Here is a 24,377-nt window from a genome sequence, read left to right as displayed (position 1 = left end):
TGAATGATAGAGCCAGAATATGGGCCAAAGCAGTCCTCAGTTGAGATCCACCACTTTTGACCATACTGTGTCTCTGTACTCTTAGGGATAGGTAATAGCTTCACAAAATATAACGTCACAGAACACCTACAGAGAAGTTAGAATTCAGGTAAAGTGGTCAATCCTGGATCCCTCCCTGTCACAAAATGCCACTGATCTGCTCTCCATGAGCCCCTCTGGGTCCTCAATTCATGTTCTTCCCTGAACAACTTTCCATACATCAGCCACCTTAAATGAATCCTTTCTGGAATAAAGTAAGGTATAAATAAATACAATCATGCCTTATACTGCCCAGTAAAATTTTAGAACCACTTTATCTTCAGCCACTTTCTTTCTTCCTTTAATTTCTACCTTTTCTTTCTTTTTTAAACAAATTACTTAAAAAGTTGTTAAGATGTGCTCGTACAATCTGGTCTCAATAAGTCTAGACGGTTATTATACAGTGAAAAAAAGATGGGAAAATTCTGTTTTCTGTAATGAATATATGCTTTCTTTTATCACTAATTACACAAAATAATTTTTTTAAAAGCACACATGGATGTTGCTAAAGAAATCTAGAATTTATCTGTTCTTACATTGAAAGCTATTATTTTCAAATTGCCAGATGGGTAGTATCGTTTATATATTCCCTATTATTCAGAAGTTAATTAAACTAGAGACAGTGAATCCAGGAAAGAGTTTTAGTTTTGGTATATACAGTTTGGATTTCTTTAGGCACTTTCTGTGGCTAAATTATTATCTATGTGCCTATCTGATATAACGCACCTGTATACGTTATACAACGAGATATAAGCTATGATCTTTGTTCTCAAGTGGGTCATGATTCATCTGCGTTTACCCAGGAAAACTTAAATAATACTGGAAGATGTAAATAACAATTCATGACAGTAGTGGAAGAGAGAAACTATAAAATTATATTGCTGACAAGAACTTGATTATTTTATTTAAGCCAACACTTTTTCACCAATTAAGTAGTAGAAGCTATCTCAAATAGGTACTAGTTATTAATTACAATTGGGGTACATGTAAGAGAGAAGGTCACTTCAGGCTGTGCTGGTCAGGGAATACTATGGAACAGATGGAATTTGAGCTATGTTTTAAAATGACACATCTCAATTGTTTTATTTTTGTTTTGTTTCTTTTGTTTAAATCATGGTCCAAATACAAAATGATAATATTTGTATAGCTCTTCAGGATAAATGGAGGAAGCTGCTCATGGCCGGCGAGGACTAACTTTGGGGCCCTAGCTACCCTGCATAAAGCAGAGGAGATCATTCATCTCTGCTTGTCTATGCCCCATTTGCAGTTCTGTGAAGTCCTGCAGTCAACTAATGTTCTGTGTCCTTGGGCAGTCATTTAAATTTTCTTTGCTCTTTTTCTTATCTGTAAAACAGGAATAAAAATAGTGCCTATGTCATAAATTGTGGTAAAGATTAAATGAATTCATATGCATAAGTTCTTAGAAGACCACAGAGTAAGCCCATTGTAAATGTATTATTACAGATATTGTTATTATAGATGATATTTGATAAAGGGAAGAGCAAGAGATAGTTATTATTATAGATAAGATTTGATAAGGGGAAGAGAAAGAACATTCCTTGCTGAAGAAAAAATAATAGTGAGCAAAAGCAGGGAGGAGAAAAACAAATACTTGCTATAACTTGTTCTTGGGCAACACCGAAATAACTTTCATTTTCCTCTGGTGTATCTTTTCCCTCTTTTTCTCCTTCCAGTTTTATTGAGATATAATTGATATACAGCACTGTAAAAGTTTAAAGTGTATAAGTGACATAATGATTTGACTTTCTCACATCATGAAATGATCACAGTAAGTTTAGTTAACATCCATCATCTCATATAGATACAAAGTAAAAGAAAAAGAATTGTTTTCCTTGTGATGAGAACTCTTCGGATTTACTCTTGTAACAACTTTCATATGTAGAGTACAGCAGTGTTAATTATATTTATCATTGTTCCTTCTCTTTTCTTCCTAACCTACTTCACCTGGGTATACCAGCCAACTCTGTTTCCTTGTCCTCCTATCTAACTGCTGTGGGTTGAGATTGGAGGGATAGGAGAGAACAGTAAAGAACTTTGCATTGAGAAAAATGAGGCCATCAGCTATGACCTTTATTAGCTTCCTATTTATCCTTACCCTAAATCTGAATCTGTCCTCCCTCCAGTCTTAGAAAATGACTTGTAAGATGAGGTTCTCTTCCTGTTCAAGTCTAATGCCATCTAGATGGGTTTTCTTTCAAACTTCTTCTCTCCATTCCTCTGGAACCTTACTCCTGTCAATTATTCTTTCTTCTTTACGTTTGATCTATATTAATATCCTTTTGTCCTCTCAAGGGTCAAATACAGTTGACCCTTGAACAGCTTGAGTTTGAACTGCACAGATCCACTTATATTTGGGTTTTTTTTTCATAGTAAATACTACAGTACTACTTGATTCGAGGTTGGTTGAATCCACGGTTATGGAGGAATCACGGATATGGAGGGCTGACTATAGGTTATACTCAGATTTTTGACTTTGTGAAGGGTCGGCACCCCTAACCCCTGCATTCTTCAAGGATCAAGTGTATTGTCCATTCTGAAAACTCTCCTTTTTTAAACCTCTTTTCCCCATAGTTATTATTCTGTTTCTCTCTCCTTTTTCCAAAGCTTTTTGAAAAAGCAGTATACTTCTCTTGTCCCCCCACGTCCCCTTACGTCTCAAGACTTCTACAAGCTGACTTCCATTTCTCTGAAATACTTCTGTTTTTTGAACAATTATTTAGTAGCAAGAACTCCAGAGGATAGTTTTGAATTCTTGTCTGGTTTACTTCTTTTGACATAGTTGACTATTCCTTGAAACCGACTTTCAAGACATGGCTCTCTATTGGTTTTATTCCTGCTTTTCCATTTTTCTCAGTCCCCTTTGTAAGCTCCTTACTTTTCCATTCCTACTTTAAATGTTAGTGTTTTTGTTTTCTTTTTAAGATTTTGTTCTTGCATTTGTTTCCATATGCTACTTTGAGCCTCTGCTCTTCTACTTTTTGACTAGGTAATATGTTAAATAGTTTGAAACTCAAAAGATACTAAAAGGTATATACATCAAAAGATTTCTATCCCAGTTCTTCCTTCTGGAGGCAATCATTACTAATTTCTTGTGTATCCTTCCAGAAACACCCAAAAGTAATTTTAGCTGTTAGTTTTTACTTTCTTCCTGATATACAAAGCCCACCAATGTAAAACTAAGAACGAATTTTGAGTTTTACCTTCATTTTCACGAATGGAGAAGATTAGAGCTGAGATTGTACGAAAACTGTCTAATCAATCATTGGATAATATATAGTATAAATTTAAAATCATTTGTTAAATGGTGCTGCTTGTTTTTTAAATTTTCCTTTCCTGACCCTGACTAGCTTTGATGTTCCTATAGCACATATAATGTGGTAGTTAATTCCCCACTAGACATTATGCTCTATAGGGCAGAGGTCATGTGTGTCTCATTCACACAGTTTCCCAGCATCATGCATAGAGCTTGGCATGGAGGTCGTACACAGAAATATTTTTCAAATGAGTGGATGAACGAATACATAAATAAGTGGTTAAGATAAAAATAATGTAGTACCAGTCTATTTCTGCTTTAGCAATCTCTTCCTTTTTTTAAACATTCTTTTTAAAGAGGATCAACCATTTGATTATATTGAGGTGTTAATGTGTGTTTCTCTTTAAGGAGGATGTTTTTAAAAAATAATCTGTTGTTTCAATTAGATAATGAAATATTTCTTGGGTTAGGGTAAGTAATAAATATGAAGTGATCATGATAAAAGTCTTGAGGAGAGAGTGGGTTTTCTGTTGTTAAGTCATTTATAAAATATTGGATAGGATTACTGCCAGCATTAACCTAGTAACATGTGACTCCTTGATTTTTAAGAAATGTTAGTTCAGAAAAGAACATTGTTTCCTTCAGTTTTCAGTAATCATATGTGTGTTCTCTTACATATGTGAATATAAATGTTCTGCAGTTGTTTTTTGTTTGTTTGTTTTGTTTTGTTTTTGGCTGCATTGGGTCTTTGTTGCTGCACGCGGGCTTTCTCTACTTGCGGCGAGCGGGGGCTACTCTTGGTTGCAGTGTGAGGGCTTCTCATTGCGGTGGCTTCTCGTTGCGGAGCACAGTCTCTAGGCGTGCGGGCTTCAGTAGTTGTGGCACGTGGACTCAGTAGTTGTGGCTCGCAGGCTCTAGAGCACAGGCTCAGTAGTTGTGGCGCATGGGCTTAGTTGCTCCACGGCATGTGGGATCTTCCCTAACCAGGGATCAAACCCGTGTCCCCTGCATTGGCAGGTGGATTCTTAACCACTGCACCACCAGGGAAGTCCCCTCTGCAACTGTTAAGTTTATTGGGCTTACAAAATTAAAGTAAGATGTATAAAAATGAAGGATTAAGAAAAAATATGTGGTACAAGTGAAAATAAAACATTTTCATCTATGAAAACATCATTGTCATTGGGAACTTCTGGAACGTTATCTCTAAGAAGATATTCAGAGAAAAGGAAAGAATCTTTTTTCACATTTGAGGAACAGATTCTAGTTAAGTATTAGGAAATAATTATCACAGTTGGAACTATAGCCTTTATCTTCAAATGCTTAATCATTTGTTCATTTACTCATTTGCTTGACAAATATTACTGAGTAGCAGATACTCTTCCATTACAGCAATCCTTATAACTTTTGACATATGATATAATCCTTATGGCAAAAATAAACTTCTCAGCATGTAAGAAATAGTATTATTTATCTGTGCATCCACTTTTACTATATTTGAGTTATATTCAACATGTTACTCCACAGGAAATCAGTTATAAGATTCATGATCTTGCATAATAGGTTGTAACCACTACCCCGTGACCACTAGCACACTCTTACTTACATGCTGCCATTCCAGTTAAGGTCAGCCTCCTGGGTTTGTGCTTTAGAGTTGAACTTCTGGGGATTCGTTCACAAAGCAGTTTGTATGGAGACTTATTATATATTTAGAATTCTTTTCTTGCTCCTGCAACTCTGCCTTTTTTAGCAGGAACTAGGAAATACAGTTTTAAATTAGTCTTTCCTGCAATTATGCAGGAATGTTTGCTGGTTCTGTAAACAACTAAATCTTAATTTTCTACTGTTTCTCATTGAAATTATCTTTTTTTTTAGTCAAGGTCCCATAGATTTCCTAAGGAAAATTTAATCAAACCCAACTACCATGTATGTGTATAATTATTGTTTAATATATTTATTCTGCAGTACTGTATTTCTGAAGTCAGGCTCATGCATACATGTTCTCTATTCATCCTACAATGTTTGGCCTGGTCTATTAGACCCAAATTTAGAGGTTAATTTAAAATGCAAAGAGCCTGAGGTGTTAGGAGGTCTGCCTCCTCTTGGGATATTAAGATAGCCCCAAAGACAGAGTTTAATTGCAACATGATACAGAGGGCTAGCTCATTGAAGAGTTGTAGTCAATGATCTCTGTTTGGATGGTTGCCAAGATTTGCACTGGCCCCAGACAAAGACTGTTTTATGTGTGTGAGAGAGGTGTGTATGTGTGTGTTGAAATGGTCACCTGTGTCTCATTTTTATATTGGACTTAAATCTATAGGAAGAGTTTTATGGAAGAAAATTGATTCTCGCTGATAGAGAAGAAGTGGAACAGGAAGCAAATAATATTTTAAAGGATGCTGATATCAGTGATGTTGCATTCCTTGTAGTTGGTGATCCATTTGGGTAAGTCAAAGGAGATATTTTGAATTTTAATTTATTTACTTTTTTAATCATTAAGAATTCTTTTATTACATTTAAAACTTTATCTTCCAGGTCCTGATAGGGGACTGTTTACCTAGGCTCTGTCTAAAATTTTGTAGTTTAAACTTTCGTTATCTTTGAGATTAATGAAGAAAATTTATTTGGGAAGGATGTCATCATGTATCACTTACATTGATTATCAAGTGTCAACTCTAAAGTTTATATCGTTGCTTCAGCTACTTTTTTAGAAAGTCACTTAGGGCATCAACCTAAACTAGTATATCATTATTAAATAAGTATATTACATTATCAAGAGTTGTACCTGCCATTTATTTTGCAGGTAAGTGCAAGTATCTTCTGCTTGCTTTGTCCTAGGCTTTTTTTTTTCTTTTTTAATCATCTACTATTTAGCAATACTGTTGTCACCTTACTTGCCTTGAATTTATTATTTATCAAGCCTCAGATTTCAATTTCTTATATCCATTGGGAGCTCTGTTCTTCCCCATTACTAAAAAGATGGGCTTATACTTGTCTAGTGAAGCATCATCAATCTCTAATGTCAAGCCAAACAGAACAGTTCTTTTTCTCCAGCTGGTGACCCAGGATTTATGTCACAGGTTTAAGGAACATAAGGACAATTAAATCACTGTAAGCCCACCACCAAGGAAATTTTTCAAAACAATGGAGTTACATGTGCATGTGTCTGTCAAAAAGAAAGTAATTTATATCAATATGAGATGCCAGAGATTATGTATCATTATTATACTTAGTTGCAAATGGTATCCAGTCACTGATGAAGTCCAGTAAACCAATGCTGCTTGAAGTGAGATTTGCAGGCTATTGCCAGCCCACAAACTTACCAGTCCATGATGAGATAACTACAGAAATTGAAAGTAAGCATTTAGAAACTTTTATAGCAATTTTACAAAATAATTTTATCTCTGCTGAAACTAATAATAAAAATTTGGAGCTTGTATTTTGTATTATTTTATATTTTATTTTTCTAATAGTTAATTTTTTTGCATTTTACAAAACTAATGTTCCATGACAATTTAGAACTTACAAAATATTGGCCTTTCACACAGTTTGAGAAGCACTGCTGTTGACTTTTGTTTTACCAAGTTTTTCATATCCTTTCCTTCCTTTCCTCTGTGGCAGCCACTATTCTACCTAATCCAAGCTCTCATTATACTAATTTAATATAGTAGCCTTTTACGTGGTCCAGGTGTAGATTCTTTTTTTTTTTAATAAATTTATTTATTTGTCTACTTTTGGCTGTGTTGGGTCTTCGTTTCTGTGCGAGGGCTTTCTCCAGTTGCGGCGAGCGGGGGCCACTCTTCATCACGGTGCGCGGGCCTCTCACTGTCGCGGCCTCTTCCTTTGCGGAGCACAGGCTCCAGACACGCAGGCTCAGTAGTTGTGGCTCACGGGCTTAGTTGCTCCGCGGCATGTGGGATCTTCCCAGACCAGGGCTCGAACCTGTGTCCCCTGCATTGGCAGGCAGACTCCCAACCACTGCGCCACCAGGGAAGCCCCCAGGTGTAGACTCTTAACTCATTACCTATGCTGTGATCAAATTCATGTTTGTAGATCCACAATTTTAAAATCTCACCCGGGCTCAAAATTAGACTATTATTAGCTCCATCATTGGCCAGACATGAAAAATACTGTCTAGCCTGCTCTTCTACTGGTGTCCTGCCAGTCTTGTACTGAAACCCACACTCAGCCAACCAGTTTGCCCTTCCCTGATCATCATGCTTTCTCACCATCACACATTTGTTCAAACTGTTTTCCTCATCTGTAATGCCCTTTGCCCTATTTGTGACTGTCAGAAACCTACTCATTTTTCAAAGCCCAACTCAAACATCACATTCTCTGTGATATAGTTCCTAATTAACCCAACCAGAAGTTATATCTCTTCCTAACTGCTGACATATTATTCATATTAGTTTTCATATATTACTTCACAAAGTATTTTTTAATTTGTATATTTACTCTTTAGATTTGTAGGCTGTCCTTCACATTTTTATCTCCCTAGCTTCCTTCACAATACTTGGCTTATAGTAGACATCAATTAAATATTAATTGAAAGAATTGTTAATATTTTGCCTGAGGTCATGACAAAGGAGGACCAGGTGTATTTGGACTGACATCCATTCAGCAGATATCTTTTGAGCACCTATCTCATGACAGGCATTCCTATGTGCTGGATATATATTAGATGATAACTCATGGGGTTTACAGTTTCATAAGGGAGACTGACATGAGTTGAAGAAAAAATAATAAATTAAAAAAAATCAATAAATCTGTAAAAAAAAAAAAAATAGAGACTAACAGGAACAGACTTATTTATGCAGGGTCATATGGAAAATCCTTCATGTGGAGGTGATATTCAATCAGGTATCTAAAAAGGAAAAGGAAAAGCAGAAGGGAAGAACATTCTAAGCAGAGGGAACAGCAAGAATGTATTCAAGGAACTGAAAGGCCAGAGTGGTTGGAGCTCAGTGAGTGAAGGGAAAAGGGACCTGAGAAGGAGTTAAATAGATAGGTGGGATCCAGACATGTAAGCCTTTGGAGGGAGTAGGGGTTTTGTTTGAAGTACAGTGGTAAACTTTTAGAGGATTATAAGCAGCAAATAATCACAATCTCATTGACATTCTTAAAAGATCACTCTAAATGCTTGAGTGAATGGGTTTTAGGGAGGCAAGGGTAGCTCTGGTAGAAGAAAGAAAAAGACAAACTGGGAAAAATTTAGAAGGAAAAATGCTCGGATGTATATAGTAGATGAGGAAAAGGAAAGAAGTAAGTCTTCAAGGATTCTGGCTTTAGTAACTGAGTAGTTGATGATGCCATTTTTTAAATGATGAAAACCAGCAGGAAAAAGGGCTGGGGGAAACAAGAATTGGTTCTGGAAATGTTTTAAGTTTTGGATGTCATATAGACAATTTGATATCTGCTACTGGAGCTCAAGGGAGGATTTATCCTGGTTATATGACTTTTGAAGTCATCAGTATCTAGATGGTATTTAAAACCTGAGTAGTGGATGGAATCACATTAGGAAGGAACAAGAACAAGAACAGAAGACCTAGGATGATCAATCCCTAGGAAACTGGCATTTCATGGTCTCTCAAGAGCAGAGGAGGAGGAAAACCGATAGAGTGTGCTGTCACAGAAGCCAAGAAAACGGAGTGTTTTAGAAAAGAAAGAGTGGTCAGCTTTGATGTCCTGCTGAAAGGTTAAGTAGAAGATGAGGATAGAAAAGTGTGTGTAAACTTAAAGGCTTTATTTTATGGAGGAGTTGGTCCGTGAGCAAGGTCCGGTTTAATAGTTGAAGATTGTGGGGTAAGATTGTGGGGTAGGATGGGGGGGGTTGGGTGGAAGGAGGGGTGGAAGGGAAACTTCAATGTAAATGAAAAAACTGAGGCGCAGAGAAAGTGCTGTGACGCTACTCAGAATCCTTCAGGGACTTCGTGGCCTTAAATCTTTTAACAGTTTATCTACTTCTTCCTTTGGCTACTCTTCTTTTTGACTGTGGTAGAGCCAAATTGTATAACTTTGCCATTTTGTAAATGTTTTGCAGTATTCGTTCTCCATGTCTTTGCTCGTGCTTTTTCCTTAAACAGACTGTTCTTCCTAGATTCTATTTAGTGAAATAGTAGATTCTTTAAGACCCAGCTTAGATGCCACCTCTTCTATGAATCCTCCCTTATTTTATTCAGGAGTAAGTGCTTTTTTTTTTTTTAAACTTCTAGCCAGTTAATTTTCCCTATGTCAGTGACTAATCATACATAACCTTGTATTTGGATTTATGTAATATTTACTGTAACTGTAGTTATTTTTCATTTATCCGCTGGATTACTGTTGGGATATAGTAGCTGGAGACAGGGTGGTAAGGAATGTGTAAATTTTAATTGGGCCTTGAAGAATTAGAATTTGAATTAATTAAATGGATAAAGCAGGAAGGGAATACAGAATGCAACAAGGCACTGAAATTCTTCCATGTATATATATGATCAAAAAAATGTACTTTGTTTAATTTTAAGCCCCTTTCTACTTATTTGAATAAAAATTTCAAAAAGAAGGGAAAATTGTTTACTCAATCTTAAATTCTTTTTCTAATTTTTAAAAATTTTCTAATATTTTAAAATTCTAATATTTTAAAAATATTTAAAAATTTATTATTTTAACCGTTTTTGAGTGTACAGTTCAGTGGCATTAAGAACATTCACATTGTTGTGCATCCATCAGCACCATCTGTCTCCAGCGATCTTAAATTCATGGAGAAGGTAATTGAAAGTAAGTTAAGTCAGTTGGTGTAGTTCTCATCTTTGCCTTTTTATCTAGGTTATTAAAAGGAATGTGGAAGTTAATCACATAAATAACGTAAATGACTCTAAAAATATACTGCATCAGTAGATCTGACTCAGTCATGTGAGAGATGACAGTCTTAAGCTTTCTGTCCCCATAAAGAGCAGTTGAACAGGGTCATCATTAAACAGATTCTTTCTGGACTTCCCTGGTGGCGCAGTGGTTAAGAATCCGCCTGCCAATGCAGGGATCACGGGTTCGATCCCTGGTCTGGGAAGATCCCACATGCTGCGGGGTAACTAAGCCCAAGCACCACAACTGCTGAGCCCGCGTGCTGCAGCTACTGAAACCCGTGTGCCTAGAGCCCGTGCTCCGCAACAAGAGAAGCCACCGCAATGAGAGCCCATGCACTGCAGCAAAGAGTAGCCCCCACTCACTGCACCTAGAGAAAGCCCACGCAACAACGAAGACCCAACACAGCCAAAAATAAATTAAAAAACAAAAATCAAATTCTTTCTAAAGATGGTTCTGTTTTTATTCCATTCGCTATTTTAATATGCTCTGTAATATGTTCATGGTACACGCACACACATACACACACACAAATATACCTTTATTCACCTGTCTCCTATGTGCCTTAATGTGGATCATTTAATTGCTTCCATTCTGCAAATTAATGTTATTATAAAATAAAATTTAAAATAGACATACCAAGCCTTATACATTCAAATTGTCACCTTTATGAACTTCATTTTATTGATTCCCTTGATCACAACATTCTTGAATCTCCTCTTTTGAAATTGCCTTCAGAGCAATTCCAAGTATATTATTAAGAAACATTTACTATTTCTGGGCATGTGGCTCTATCTAGAACCATATGTGTGTGTATATAAGTATATATGATTTTAGATAGAGCCACATGCCCAGAAATAGTAATAAATTTGTCTTTACACACGGCAGTGCACATGCGTGCACACGCACGCACGCACTTTCCCAATCACTACAGTGAAACATTTTCATGAGCCACGGACCTGGAGGAATGCCCAGTATAAGGGTGTTAAGCCCATGGTTCGTACAGTTCTTTTCTTTTTTTTTTAATGAAGCAATATAATCTAGGTAATTGTGATGATAAAATACCAATTTTATCACAGTTTTTCATAGCAGAAATCTGAAAGGCTAATTTAATCACATTTATATCAGTTTCACAAAACCAAATCACTTTGCCAGGTCATTAAATCTTCATAGTACACCAACCACATCTGGTCGTTTTAAATGAACTTGTGATAAAAAGAGAATAATTTTAAACCAGTTTTTCTTTCTGCTCATCTACTTAAATAGCTCACCAAGTAACTAATTCAGTTTTCCCTTAGCTTAGTGTTAAATAGTGAAATTCTGTTGAAAGTGATATTAAAAACTTATAACTGGCATTTATATTATTTTTTAAAAGCTTACTTTAAATCAAATTAATGATTATTTTTATAGTAGTTTGTATTTTATGTGTGTGATTTAAAACAGACTTCCCTGGTGGGCATTCTTTAATCTGTTTCTGACTGCCTCATGGGGTGAAAGCCCTTGATCTTCCTACTTGGTATGCATTGACCAGTTGACAGGTTCTGCTTGTTTGTATGTAGTTTCTCAAACATGCTAATGTTGCTTTCCCCAGTAGGGCCTGGAGTTTTCATCAAGGGGGAAAAATGCCTTTAATAATGCAGTTCTAAATTGATATGGGGTTAAGTTTCACAGTATCCATATTTATATTTACATGTATTCTCTCTTTACCCCAATCTATCTAATTATAATCTTTAGATCTATCTCAAAAAAGGGAAGACAGCAGGCAGAATAGGCACACCCTTACACATATTAATTATGTGCAGTAACAACCAGGCTGAAAACAGTTATAAATAAAATGACTGCTAGACAGATAAAATCCAACTAGGAATATATCAGTCAGAACTCTGATCTACTGGCTGTGAAAATGTTCTGTAAATTGTGCCTTATACAGAAACAAAGCCTTCAAAATAGAGCAGAAATCAAGGAGGAAGTCTAGTGCCATAATTTGGAACTCTGTAGCAGAAATTTTAAGAGTTTAAAGGGACCCTAAGACCAAAACATTTGAGAACTGCTACTCAGGAGTTCAGTTGCTGAGTAATATTCCACAGATGTCTTTTGCAGGTGTTAACGGGACGAAAAGAGCAAGTTAAAAGTTCCCTTTTTTCTGTAGCTGCCAAGGTAGCTTAAAGAGTGTTAAAGGTGCAGTTCAACATTGTACAGGGCCTGTGTAAACTTACACTTTTCTTGCCCAAAAGCCCAGATGAAAGTGTTATGCAGGTGCCTCGAAATATTTGAGGGAAAGCAGTGTCCTTGACCCTTTGATTGACTTGAGCTCATGAAATGTTGTGGCTTTACTGTCTTAAAAAGTCAGCCGTGGTTAGTTTAATCCAACCTGATCTTTTCTCACTACAGAGCTACAACACATAGCGATCTTATTCTGAGAGCAACAAAACTGGGAATCCCTTACCGAGTTATTCACAATGCTTCCATAATGAATGCTGTAGGCTGCTGCGGTTTACAGGTAATACTACAAAAGAACGGGTTTTTTTAATGGTATTCAGCAAAAATGTTTTAGTTTTCTACAAATTTCCAGAGATTTTATTGTATTTCATGAATTATAAGCCATTATCATTTTATATAAGACTGTGTATTAAGTTTTTTAATACTAGATTTTTTTATAATAATTTTCCCATAGCTTAGACTTCTTTTCCCCTCATTGGAATAGATCATTGAAATTTAGCTAGAGAAAGATTTTAATTTTATATCCAAATTGTAATGTACAAAAAAGGGAATATAACCCAATTAAATTGGTTAAGTATTCCTAAAACCTTTTTAAATTATTCCAAATGACTTACTCTGCATTGCTGAGGCCCATGTTTTTCCACCCAATATTGTTTTCTGTGCTATTGAGAGCACAGTGATGCAGCGTTTCTTAAAATAATCCATGAAAGAGCTAAAAGCCAGTGATATTAGGCTTTTAAGCCAGCTTTGCAATTATTGATATGTAAAGTTAGTTGTTTTTAACCCAAAAATCTTGGTTCTGAGGAGTTAAAGGAGCACTCCATAACTGTGTTTAATATTTTCTTCCAGGCTGCTGACATTCATTTTACAAGTTTGATATCTGTGTTCTGATGTTCACACATATATAATCCATGACAATTGTGACTGCTTGTGGCCAACAGTAGTTTTAAGACTTTATTGATTGTTAAGACACATTCCTATTTCAGATGTATTATAACAGGAAAAAATTTGCATCTTAGAATCTATGAAATAGGTATTTCCCAGTATATCTTCCTGGAATGCATAATTTAAAATAGCTGTTTACAAAGTAAGGGACAGCATGAACTGAGAACTATTGGCCTGTATTGGTTGGTTTCCTCTCTGTGAATATGAAACAGGCATTTTATTTTAATGAAATCTTAAATATTTTGATCATATATATGGAGAGTACATTAGAAAAGTAGTCAAGAGTCTCTCAAATATTCTCAAAATCAAATAAAAGAAAAAATAGTAAAGATTTTTTGGGAATCATTTGTGTATTTCCAATCTCTTGGGAAATATAAAGATAGCTTGATCCGTTCTGCACATGTATTTTAAAGGAAATATAATCCCATAAAATTTAATTAATACTTCTATGCTTTAGTGAAGCCCATGGATAAAAGCTACTATCAGTTATGAAGTACTGGCATGATTATTCTGATAAATGCAGTTTTTAATTTTCTACACACTAATTAGGTGTCCCAAATTAAAGGTGTGATACCACACAGAATAAGAGCTGCTGATTATTAGGCGCAAAGAGACAACTCACAGCCAATGGATCACCTAGACTCTGAATTCATTTGCTAGTTGTATATATAGGAAATCTCAAAAAACACAACTTTTTCTTTTCTTTTGTTCTGAGGGTCAATAACATGCTATTTAATTCATCCATTAAAAAAAGAAATAGTTGTTTACAGCAAGAAGCTACATTAGCCTTGGTACCCAATGCTGTGTCTGTGGCTTTAGAGGGACCTGTATTTTCTGTATTACCTATGAAGAGTAGCTCACTTTAATTGACTAATCCTGGCCAGGCATCCCAGAAATATTGCCTTTGGTTCTGAAGAGCCAGAGAAAAAGTATAAATGATTCACCTTTCAGTATTCATTACTTCCTCTTAGTTATGACTACGTCTAAATTGGCAAAGAACTTTGCTGTCTGTTTTGTCTTCTAAAAACATGCATACTTAAAAAAAACCTTGCCAATTCAAGTCTTTTTTACACTTAAAATTTTTTCCAAATATTTCTGTGTTGGAATAAATTGAATTCTTGACTCTCAGATTCTTGAGTGATTCTCAGTCCAATATTCTTTCCTCTAGACATTCTCTCTTTTAATCATTTAAGAATGATTGCCAGGAGAAAGGAAAAAAAGAGAGGAATAAATTATGTGATAGACAAAGACATATAAATCTTAAACTAATGGACTATATATAAGGGACTATATGTATTTTTTCATATTGGTTTAATTTTTATTTCTGGTGAAGAAGGTTAGTTAGCCCCTTTCCATCATATTTTGCTCTAAATTATCTTCTAATAATCTATTATTTAGAGTTTTTTGCTTTTTAAGCGTAAAATTTTTTTTAACATCTTTATTGGAGTATAATTGCTTTACAATGTTGTGTTAGTTTCTGCTGTATAACAAAGTGAATCAGCTATACGCATATGTATATCCCCATATCCCCTCCCTCTTGCGTCTCCCTCCCACCCCTCTAGGTAGTCACAGAGCACCGAGCTGATCTCCCTGTGCTATGCAGCTGCTTCCCACTAGCTTTCTATTTTACATTTGGTAGTGTATATATGTCAATGCTACTCTTTCACTCTGTCCCAGTTTACCCTTCCCCCTCCCCGTGTCCTCAAGTCCATTCTCTGTGTCTGTGTCTTTGTCTTTATTGCTGTCCTGCCCCTAGGTTCATCAGAACCATTTTTTTTTTTAGATTCCATATATATGCGTTAGCATACGGTATTTGTTTTTCTCTTTCTGACTTTCTTCACTCTGTATGACAGACTCTAGGTCCATCCACCTCACTACAAATAACTCAATTTCGTTTCTTTTTATGGCTGAGTAATATTCCATTTTATAAATGTGCCACATCTTCTTTATCCATTCATCTGTTGATGGACACTTAGGTTGCTTCCATGTCCTGGCTATTGTAAATAGTGCTGCAGTGAACATTGTGGTACATGACTCTTTTTGAATTATGGTTTTCTCAGGGTATAAGGCATAAAAATTATAAAAGATCTTTGTCTTTATTACGTAAATCTGTTATCCAGACTGGGTAAAGCTAGGCTAGGGTGACCCTTTCCCTCTGATCCCCTACACTGATAAAGAAGTACAATATTATTGTTCTCATATTTAAAATGGGTGAAGGTATTTGAGGGAATTTACTATGAGAATTGACGGTCTCCATACATATAAGCCCCCAAGATCATATCCACATTTACATATATTATTATTATTTTAAATTTAGCTTTCTCTCAGTTTTATATGGGCTTACTCTAAGCAGCCACAAAGTGCTGTTTCCCCATCTTGGTTCTGTTCCCTAATCTGGATATGAAATGACTTACTACTAGTGTGAAAAACAGGAAGTACCTTTCTATTTTCTGTTTTTCGTATTTATGAAATCTCTATGAAAGTGTAATTCTTGTACCACCCAAGGTATTCATATCCCAGGAGAAGGAGGTAATTATTGATTCCTTTGTATAGTTTTCTAAGATAAAAGACATTAAAAAATTAATCATATGCATAGCACACTTAAATTTTAAAATAAATGTATATGGATATCCTGCATAATGCAAAAATTTTGGCCAAGTCCCCTTCCTTATAATAGCTAGTCTTTTTCTCTTTACTCTTTGGACTAGCATTTATGGAAAAAACAATAACCTGTACCAGTGGTTCTCAGACTTTAGTATTCATCAGAATCACCTAAAGGGATTATTAAAGAGTTTCCTGGGCCTTCCCTTCAGACTTTCTGACACAGTGTATATCTGGAGTAGGGGTCTGAGAGTTTGCATTTCTGACAGGTTCTCAGGTGATGCTGAAGCTGCTGGTACAGGCACCACACTTTGAGATTCATCAACCTAGACAGATAAAAAATTTCTTAGAAAGTTAAAAACTGCACTGTCATTCTTTTAGTATGGCAGAATTGGAAAAGTAGATTTTAGTTCCCAGAAATATGCTTGCTCAATGTAGAGTGTTAACAGGTTACCTTGCCATGCTCTCTTGCTCAATTTTCTAAAAAGGAAGTGGGCACCACTTTCGAAAGGCATTCTGTCATCTATGTGAAAGAGCTTTCCTATGAATTGAAAAACAGCCATCGAGTTGTTAAACAGAAGTTCTACTTGGGTAAGGTTACAGACCTGAACAGTATATACTTTCCAACATCTTCACCTTAGGTTAAAGAGGAGTAGTATGAAATTCCTAACCTGAGAATGGGTACGATTTTTTTAGCTATCATTTATCAGCTCCTTTTGAACTATCTTTTTTGTTTTTGTTGTTTTCTAAAGCAGCATAGTTCAGAATCGACCACTGAGTATTTTTTATTAACTTTGTAGTTTATTAACCAACAGAAGATTCTTGATTATCAGTATCTTTAAAGGTAAGTAGTTGCGTAGACTAACACTTCTACACACACACACACACACACACACACACACACACACACACACAGCCAGTTGATATGCATTCTATTCTAGGCATGCCATAAATACAGTTCCTTACCACAAACCCCATATACCTAATGAAATTTTGGTTTTGTTGTTATATGCAAAGTATATTAGAGGTTGCCAAGTTAGACATCATTAATCGGAATAGTGATCTGTTTATTCAACAAATACTGTTTGTCTTCTTATTGTTTGCCTACTGAGTTTCTTTGAATATGGTGGTAAACCTGACCAAGAAGATCTCTGCTCTCAAAGAGCTTACATTCTAGTAGGAAAGAGAGGCAATAACAAATTAAAAAAATAAAGTCAGGTAGTGGCAAGTATAAGAAATTCAAGTAGACTGCTAGTTTAGAGAGTGACTAGGTCACTACTGTAGTTGGGTAGTCAGGGGAGGTCTCTCAGGGTGGTAACATTTAAGATATGAATCAAGAAGGAACAACCATATCCCAGTCAGAAGGAACAGTTTGGACAAAGACCCTAAAGCGGAGATGAGCTTGGCTTTTTAAAGGAACCAAAGGGAGGCTTGCGGGAGAGTAGTAGGCAAGAAGAGGAGTGATCTGAGGCTGGATAGGTGGGTAGGGTTGGACCACTAGACTAATACACTGTCAGGAATTTGGATTTTATTCTAAGTGATATAGACTAACTGCCTTTAGAGGGATTTAAACAGAGCAAATACTTGATCTGGTAAGTGTTTTAAAAAGATATCTCTGGCTGGTATGTGGAGATTGAATTTCTGCCAGGCAAGACTAGAAGTGAGGAAATCAATTAGTAGGTTTATTGCAGTCTTTTAGAGAAGAGGTGATGGGGGCTTGGACTTCATGGAGAGGGTAGGGTGCAGTAGACGATTAAAAGAAGTAGATACATAGGAGCAGTGTCTATTAAGAGAATTGAGATTTAGGGAGATGTAGAGAGCCGTTTGTGCCTTACTGATAATCCTAGGAAAGGAAACGGACTCTGTATGCTAATGGATCCTACCATCTCACTACCACAGTTATCATGGTCCTTACCCCCATAGACTTGTCCATGGGGCTGGACCCTCCGAACACCATTGCCCAGGTGTTTTCTCATTTTGCTTGGTTGTGTTAACTTGTCATTTCTAGAGAAGTTGCCTCCTGTCCTAAGAACCCTGTGCCAGTCTTCCTATGCTTTCAGGACCATTATCAATCTTAGAACTGATTATGTAGAAGAATAGGATTGGGTTTGTCTTATTCCCAGACTCTCGAAGGCATGATGTTTCCCTGAAGTATCTCCTTTTTTTCTTATGAACAGTTGGTAGTCCCAGCATAGATAATAAGTGTATGTATGTTAAGTGAAAGAAGTGAGACATAGAAGACCACATAATTTATGATTCCGTTTACATAAAGTGTCCAGAAAAAGCAAATCTATAGAGACAGAAAGCAATTAGTGGTTGGCTGGGGCTGGGGATGAGAACAAGGATTAAGTAGAAATGGACATAAGGGATCTGGAGTGATAAAAATTCTCTAAAACTGGATATAGTGATGGTTGCACAACTTAGATTTACTAAAAATCATTTCATGTACACTTGGAATGGGTGAATGTTATGGTATGATAATTATACCTCAATAAAGTGGTTTAGAAAAGGAATTCTAAGGGGTTTTCTCGATGGACAAGAAGTTAAAAGACATTCCCAAAAGCGAGAAAGGTAGAGTTAGAGAGTCATGGAGGCACTTTGGGGCATCTGCAAGGTATTACAGAAACACGAGTGAATCCATACATACATACCACAGAAACCTTGGCTATCTAGAGATTAGTTAACACAAGACTTACAATACGTATGTTGGGTAAAAACTGACTACATATTGGGAAGAATTAGAAAAGGAAAGGTATAATGGATATAATGGAAAAGGTTTAGAGTTTACCTGTAAATTAAAAGGTTTTGGTTTTACTTTTTGCTCAGGTGGTAACTAAGGAGTCATCTAACTGCTCTGGATCTTAAGTTTCTTAACTACAAGGGGATGAGATGGGAACAGGGAGGAATGTTGGACAAAACTAGTGGCTTTCAAAGTGAACCATGATTTATGAAGATGCTTTAGGGTTCTGCAGATAATGAAGTAATTGACACCAAAACACAAAGAATAAATCCCTGAGGCGCCAGGTCATTATCTTTAACTCAGTTTTTAACATCAGTGATGTTCTATGTAAGAATTCATTTGGAAAAAAGATTTGTCACTAAAAAGTATGAAGAATACTAAACTAGCTAAGTTCTAATATCCTGTAGTTTTGGAAGCTAAAAAGCTGGCCTGTTGGGACCTCCCTGGTGGCGCAGTGGTTAAGAATCCACCTGCCAATGCAGGGGACACAGGTTCGAGCCCTGGTCTGGGAAGATCCCACATGCTGTGGAGCAACTAAGCCCGTGCGCCACAACTACTGAGCCTGTGCTCTAGAGCCCGCGAGCCACAACTACTGACCCCACGTGCCACAACTACTGAGCCTGCACGTCTAAAGCCCGTGCTCTGCAACAAGAGAAGCCACCACAATGAGAAGCCCGCACACCACAATGAAGAGCAGCCCCCGCTCGCAGCAACTAGAGAAAGCCCACGTGCAACAACAAAGACCCAATGCAGCCAAAAATAAATAAATAATTTAAAAAAAAAAAGATTTATTAAAAAAAAAAGCGGGCCTGTTTTCCAGCTTTAGGCAAAGGATACATAGACCAAGATATATTAGATACTCAAATTTTCATTGAGTTAATTTTAAGATATTTTGCAATTAAAATATGAGTTATAAACACGTATACTTTAAAATCATGTTACTTGAAATTCCTAAGTAACAGATATTTCTAACACTTATTTGTATTTTAAGGATTTTTCTAGTCAAAGAAAAATCCATTTATTTGTCGAGAGCCAGGCAAGGTGGTTGTATTTAGACATTCCTGATAATGAAAAATCAGGGATTTTTCTCAGTACACAAAAGATAAGAGGAACAAGTCCTTCTTCTCTTGAAATCTTCAAGTTAGGCATTTAGCAGCTTAATCATGCAGAATCAGAATTACTTTTATTATTGTTGCTGCTTTTGAAGAGCCACTTACAAAATAACGTTTTTTCTTGATAACAAGTGACATATATACGCATAGAAAATCAGGAAAATACAGTAAGTATAAAGAAGAAAATAAAAGCATCCGTGGTCTCACCACCTGAAGGTAACCATAGTTACCATTTTGGTATGTTTTCTTTCAGTCTTTTTACTTAGCACTTACTGTGTGTACATTCTCCTGAATCTGACAGGCTAAAAAAGAATTACAGATCCTAAAATAATTTTTTTGCATGGTACTTTCATTTATTGTTAGCCATTTGTGTGATAGAATGTGTTAATTCTTTTGTAAAAGTTCAGTGACTGAAATGATTTTGAGACATTTTTAAAGGAAAGATAAATAAGACAGTTTGAAACCAGGTAGCAATGGTTTCTGCATTAAAAACTGCATTATTAGTTGTGGCTGACTTCAGGGAAAAAGGTTGTATAATTTTCTCATCAGTATGAAATGCTTCCACTTTCGCTGACTGTTGCATGAGTGACCTTGATTATTGCCATATGTTCCTCTGTTTATATAATACATATCTACTTTGGGAAAAAATGTTTATTACTTTCAAAAAATAAGAACTCATTTCCTTCCTTTTTTTTAAATAACACAACACTCATTGTGATAGTCAGCATTTTTGACCTTGTGGTAGTTCTTACTGTTAGTTTTCAGAAGCATTAAGTTGCTTTCATTGTTGTCCAGGCACTATTGTAGAAATGATAAAACCTAACGAGTACAAAGAACACTTAACAAGGTAATAAGGGTATTAGAGCTCTACATTACTATGTAACCTTAGAAGAATTCATCTAATAAGTTCTCTGTTCTTTTAGTCACTTTGGAATTATTTTTGACCACCTGTTAAATCATGAGCATGTTAAAAAATTTTTTTCCTTCCTTTCCATTTCCTTTTTTTAGTCACTATTTTAATAGCCACCTTCCCATCATTCTCTTCCACTTTATAGTTTTCTGCTTAAATCATAGATCTGATTGTGCCATTATTCTACTCAAACAATCCTGGTAAATCTCTATCCTATAAGAGTATTCAGTTGCTTGCATATGTTTATGTGCTTACCATATTATAAACTCCTTAATTTACTTATCTTCACATCTTCCATGGTACTTTATTGCAGTGCCATGCACATATAATCAATGTGTAACAAATATTTGCTGAGTTGAATTGCTTATTTATTTATTCCCCCCTCCCCACCCCCTACCCCAAGTTGGATCTTGTCTTTGGAATTGTATGCTTTAAATTGTAATTCTTTCACTTAATTTGTATGTGGGTTCTCTCATTTATATGTGAAAATATAAATCTAGCTGCTCTTCTGTCTAGTCATTCAGCTTTATCTGTGTACCTAGTGTGTAGCCATGTGTATAATCTTTCTTACTGTTACCAAAAGTCAGTGTTTTATCAATGTTAAGCAAAATGCATGTGAAGATTAAAAACAGCAAATATTCTATATAAAAAACTAGTGACTCTTTTTTTTTTTATTTTTTATTTTTTTTATTTTTTTTGTGACTCTTGATTATATGGTTTTGTGGTACATTTTTTGACAACTCTGCTGGCTCAGCTTTCTTTTACCTCACAGATTTAAGTGATCTGATTAGGATATACATATATAAAAGATACATGGGCTTGATAGAGTTCTTAGCAAATTAAATTTTCTAATTTTTCCATATCCAGAAAAGATACTTTTTAACCTAAAAATCACAAAATATTTTCATTTGAATATAAAATACCAAAGCATTAAAATCTAATTATAAAATGGAGTTTACAAAGCATCTGTGCTTCTGAAAAAAAGGAAATACTGGCAGCGAGATGAATTAAGACTATTAAGGTCATTCAGGCAGGTGGTACTGAGAACTCAAACTAAGGTAGAGGGAAAAGAAATTAATAGTTTCTAGATAAACTGTAGAGCTAGAATTGACAGGAATTGGTACCTGGTAAGGTGTCAGGAATTAGAGATACTTGTTAGAGGCAAAGTGAGGCAATACTTATTTCTAGATACTTGCTTAATGCCATTGTAAATACTGCCCAGGATTTCCCACCTCTGTTACTTTGTTCACATCATCTCATTCTTCTGCATGTTCAACTTCCTCAGGCTAAATCTTACCCATCCTTTAAGGTCCAGCTTATATCCTGTCTATTCAGAAGTTACCTTCAGGTGCGCTCTCGGTGGGGGAAATGCTGAACTCTTATACAATCTATATCTAATTTTTTATTATTATTAATTACCTCATATTTGTCTTGTGCATCTTTTCACTCTTAACTAGTGCCTTATATATAATTAAGTAAATCATTTTGAATTGAGTTTTTGTCTTCAGTTGATAAAAAACATGATCCAGCATCAAGTTAGATAAACTGCTTTCCTTATAACTTACTCTAGGTTAAAACACACACAAAAAGCCTGTATTTACCTACTGTTTTTGAAAACAGTTCTTTTTGTAATCTTTAAATGTAGATCTGCATCAATAATGGGTTGGGGGAAAATGATCACAAGCACAAAGGCTTACATTTTTAGGATGGTAGGTGCTTAGGCTTCTGTAACCTCAGTTCTCGTCACTGTATGATTTTGTTCCAGTTTCTTTTTGTAATTTACTGGTAAGTCCTTGAATTGTGAAACACAAAGGAATTGGCCCTTCTGTTCTTTGAGGTACTGACATCTAAATGGTGAAACTGTTTGCATAATGTTCCAGAATTCATTGAAGAAGTTTGTACCACAGCCATGGAAATGGTTACAGTCTATAAATCAGGGTCCTAGGAAGCAGTGCTTATGTGAGGTTTTCTTTAATCCCCCAAATTAGACAATTGAAAGATGCTTTTACATAAAGTGTTTCAACTAATGTTTATATGTGACTAGCATCTCAATTCTCTTTTAAATCATCTATCCCCTTCTTTTTGAATGAAGAATTTACCTCCATGACTATATTTTCATGACTCTTAAAATATTGAAAAGTATTTTAGTATAAAAATATTTAGTATAAAAATATTTAAAGTATTTATATATGCTTGCATATGAAATTTTCTTTAATGGTTTTCCTTTAAAGTTTTTTTTAATAGAGTAATGTTAATATTTTAAAATCTGATCAGAGATGCCAAAAATCCTTTTAAGAATGTAAACGATTGAACTTGTCAGAATTAAATCATAAACATAGTTTCAAATGTTTGGTAATATTTTTGAGCTCACTCCAGTAAGGAGAGCAGTTGGATTATAGCACAACACAGCATTTTAGAACATCTTCATATCATCATTATAAACATTATCGTTGTTATATTATCAAATTCCTAACATTTATTGAGTCTTTACTATGGCACTAGGCACTACATACAGTATGTCATTTAATCCTTAACAAAACACATTATTAGGTTTATAATTATTATATCCATTTTGCAAGGGGGTTCCTCCTGAAAGTCACCGAACTAGTCACCATGATCATCCAACTAGTAGGAACCAGAGCCATGACTCCAGAGCTTTTGCCCGCTATGTAAGGTATGAGTGAGACTGCATACTTCGTGAGGACCGGAGCTCTGCTTTGCTTCTCACTTTATGCCTGTGCATAGCATAATGCCTGGCACATAGTGGATGATTTATAATAAATATTTGTTGGACAGATTTGCCTCTTATAGAACAACAGCAATAACAGAAGCCCTCAACAGAGCTAGGCTTAGTCCTTGTAGCTGGGGTGAATGTATTCCAGGGATCTTACATTGGAACTCTAAATACATTTATTACAGAGAAACCATGTTAGGTGTGGCTGGAAGGTTTATGACTGAATTCTGAGAATTACATGGGTCTTTGTACACTAATCTATGAATTCGACTGCCACTGGATAGCATGGCTTCTCTGGGGAAATACCTTTTCAGACAATTTTCAAATGGACTTTGGGCATAAAGCCTATTGGTAGGTAGGTTGGAGGTTGTGGCCATATAAGGAATATGATGAACCTTCCCTTGGGATCTCAAAGTCACCATTATGAGTATCGGTGATAGTTTTTAAGCCCTCGACATATAAAAATTGAGAAAAGTTGAGGTTCTTTAGTGACGGAGGGATGGAGGACTTTGAATGTCCTAGCTTCTCTCTTTCCTCCCTATATGCCTCTTGCAGCAGCTTCTGAAAACTGAGAAGCCTGGGGACAATAATTCCTTCTCCAGACCAATTTCTTCATTTCTGAAATGAAGAACTTTAGGCTTAGAAAAGTTAGGTGATTTCCTGAAGTCACATAGCTGTTTCAATCACACAGCTAACTTACGGCAGAGGACTAGATGTAATTTCCAGCATTTAGTGCTTTCCAGCTCTATTAAAAATTCTTTCAGGCACTCTTTAAGTTGAATAATTAAATCTTTACATAACAACTTCAGTGTTACGTTTTACCATATATTAAGTCTTTGAAAATAAAATCCTTTGTGCAGTACCTAGATAAGAACTAATATAAGCATATTATTCACAGTTTGAATAACTTTTTACATGTTATT

At 35.6% G+C, this 24,377-nt stretch overlaps 1 protein-coding gene across 4 annotated transcripts in view; it reads left to right on the top strand.

The window, feature by feature from the left end:
• Positions 1–24,377, top strand: part of DPH5 (diphthamide biosynthesis 5) — a 37,015-nt gene that overhangs the window by 2,620 nt on the left and 10,018 nt on the right. For all 4 annotated transcript variants that reach the window (XM_057534968.1, XM_007169515.2, XM_007169516.2 and 1 more), the window contains 2 exons: positions 5,670–5,794; positions 12,584–12,692. In XM_057534968.1, coding sequence (XP_057390951.1) covers positions 5,670–5,794; positions 12,584–12,692 — 234 coding nt within the window. The remainder of the gene's footprint in view (positions 1–5,669; positions 5,795–12,583; positions 12,693–24,377) is intronic.

Source organism: Balaenoptera acutorostrata, chromosome 1 (assembly GCF_949987535.1).
Source record: "Balaenoptera acutorostrata chromosome 1, mBalAcu1.1, whole genome shotgun sequence".
In the NCBI taxonomy this organism is placed as follows: Eukaryota; Metazoa; Chordata; class Mammalia; order Artiodactyla; family Balaenopteridae; genus Balaenoptera; species Balaenoptera acutorostrata.
Note: the sequence above shows the minus strand (reverse complement) of the source record. Positions and strands in the feature narration are given on the sequence as shown.